Below are 2,761 nucleotides of genomic sequence, written 5' to 3' on the forward strand. Positions count from 1 at the left end.
AAATTGTATTCAGTTAACTTCTAAGATATTTCACTAATTTTTTAGATTTCTTTCATTCTGGAAAATAACATACAGCTACTACTCTGATTTCCAACAGTAACATTGCTCAGTTAAAGGAAGATTAATTGGCTCTGCTCATTAGTGGCTGAAGACCCCACACATATTCAAGACAACTACTGTCCATAGTTCTATACCTTCTAATTAACACACGGGATGTTTTGCTTGGCCCAGTTGAATTAAACCTTGGAATTTCTGTGGGAAGCAATTCACGCTTGTTTATCCTTCCAGGGAAGAAAAGTAAATCTGTGCAGATTAAAAGTCTGCACTGTGGCAGGTGCTACACTGTTTCATTAGTATGGTAATTTGATGAAGGGTTGGTTACGAGCATCTCACCAAGCAGAACTTGGTTAGTGTTTTAGTATTAAAGTTTGTGTATGTATTTTTCATGTCTGAAATGAAGTAGATTGCTTCCTGTGAAGTAAACCAGGTAACGATCTGTTGCAGTGATAAGGCTGGGATCTTCAGGTGTTGTCAGCTGAAGTCTAAACCAGAACTGTTGTCATCAAGGTGAGGTCAGTGGGTTATAAAATGTACGTTAAGCAGTAAAAATAATCTAATATCCTTATTAGTGTTTAATCTGCACGTGAACAAGCACTAAAAGAGTTAAAATCCTCTTTGCACCTGTGCTTTCTGGCAGAATGGCAATAATAAAGGTTGGGAATTGGGAATCCCAGTCTGTTTTGGTTGATCCCCACTATCTTGATCTCTTCTAGCTTGTGTCAGTCATGAGTCTTATCTGCGCAGGCTCTTCTTTCCAATCAGTTCCCTTCATCTTCTTTAGTCATAACTTCTCAGCTCTTTCATCCTAGACACTCCCAGTTCTCTCACCTCTTCTCTTTGATTTGTTTTCCTATCCACTGTCATACTATCCCTTCCAGTTCCTTAAACCCTCTACCATTTCAACCTGCAATTTTCATTCTCATTCCAGCTGGGTCTCAAGCTTCCCTTCTTGCTCTTTATTCAAGTCAGTGCAAGCTCTTCCAGTTCTGACTACTTCATCTTTGCCACAGATACTTTTACCCACCACACCTTACTGATTTATGAATCTGTCTCCCTTGATGTCTAGTCTCTTTTTACCAGCTCTTCCAGTTCCAGCTTCTTTATCCTCTCTCCAGTTACTTTTATCTACCATAACTCACTGATTTACAAGTTTTTTTCTTTTTTGACCTGCTGTCCCCATTCTGTCTGGAAATTCTTGTTTCTAGTTCCTTTTCCTACTCTTTATTTTCAAATTTCCACCTCACTCTTGGTTTCCTCTGCTTTCCTTCTTGTCCCAGCATAATCCAGAGTGCAGGCATGACCCATGTCTCGTGCATTTGAAAAAGGCTGCCTGCATCCAGAAGAGGTGGGAGTATTACTAGGGGCAAAAGAGAGAGAGTCTCTGTTCTTTTTTGATGTGTGTACCTGGCACAGTCCATCACAGCCTAGAGGCACTCAATTTCAGCCAGGGCATAGTCAATGCAGTTTCAAACAGAGATACGACCAAGTCCGTGTTTAGGTAAATAGCATTCATAGCACGCACATCTGCCACAGACTGTGCTTTTAGCATAAACACATGCAATGGTGTGTAGTATTTTGTACAAGATATTGTTCTTCCTGCTTTAAGTTGGATATAGCATAAGCATTGTTTACAGAACATTGTGATAGGATATCAAATATTGTTACATAATTTTCCCATAGGCCCTGATGTTTAAAACATTTATGAAGAGCTTTTTCTTAAACATTCCTTTCAGTAATTTGGCAGTGCATCTCTTCAGCCCCTTTGCCATAATACGTATTCCTGTCAAGAAACTCGGGCAGGATTTTTTTTTTCCCTTGATGAAGAGAAATTCAGTCATTTACTTCAGTGGCAGAATTGATGAACTTTTTTTCTGCAGTGAAGCATGGAAATTTTGCTCCTAAATGATTTCAGTCTCTGTGTTCCTCAAATCACAGAAAGAGCCTTATTTGCTGTCTTGATTTACTGCTGTGTAGTGCATCTTTGTATGCAAAAGTATTGTCACTGAGGTTATCACTAGTTCTTTGTCGTTATTTAAAGGCTTTGTCTGTGTAAAGGTGTGGAAGGAAAGATTAGGTATGCACTAAAAGATGCATTTTTATTTTTAAAAAATATGACAGAAAATAATGTTAAAAAAAAAAAAACTTTTGAGGAAAAAAAAAGCCAAATAGAAATATACAATCTAATTTTCTTTTTCTCTTCTACTATACAATTCAGGGTAATAATAGGTTTAAATTAAATTAACAGTCAAATGAAAAAAAAAAGGTCATTATCTATTACGTTTTTTCATCTGTTCTTACACACCAGGAAGAAGATGAGACTCCTTTTATTTCTAATAATTTATGAGCATGCCATAAACAATGTCAATACCCACCATGTTTCAAATCCCAATATCATTTTACTGATGGCTGATGATCTTGGTATTGGAGACCTGGGATGTTATGGCAACAGAACATTAAGGTATGATGATACATTTTGGGGAATCATAGCTTTATATTTTTGTTTTATTTGGTTATTTTTTTAATTTAGTTTTTTATATTTTAGTTTTTTAGATTTGTAAAGTTGAAAACCCCAAAACATTCAGAGGTATAATTAGGTTCTTTATAAGTAACCAAAGAAAATAACCTTTGCAGAGAACAGAATATTCAATCTTTGTTTTCTTAATAAGAAAAACTGATTTATTTGATATATTTATCCTGCTGA

At 36.2% G+C, this 2,761-nt stretch overlaps 1 protein-coding gene across 7 annotated transcripts in view; it reads left to right on the forward strand.

Annotated features, from left to right (window-relative positions):
• Positions 1-2,761, forward strand: part of STS (steroid sulfatase) — a 111,734-nt gene that overhangs the window by 23,544 nt on the left and 85,429 nt on the right. For 5 of the 7 annotated variants that reach the window (XM_035895665.1, XM_035895667.1, XM_035895666.1 and 2 more), the window contains one exon: positions 2,366-2,518. In XM_035895665.1, the coding sequence (XP_035751558.1) occupies positions 2,373-2,518 (146 nt within the window). In that variant the 5' untranslated portion in view covers positions 2,366-2,372. Of the gene's footprint in view, positions 1-508; positions 568-2,365; positions 2,519-2,761 lie in introns of those variants that run through there. The other 2 variants (XM_009640136.2, XM_035895672.1) reach the window with 2 other exon arrangements.

This window comes from Egretta garzetta, unplaced genomic scaffold (assembly GCF_000687185.1).
Source record: "Egretta garzetta isolate BGI_Z169 unplaced genomic scaffold, ASM68718v1 scaffold125, whole genome shotgun sequence".
Lineage (NCBI taxonomy): Eukaryota > Metazoa > Chordata > Aves > Pelecaniformes > Ardeidae > Egretta > Egretta garzetta.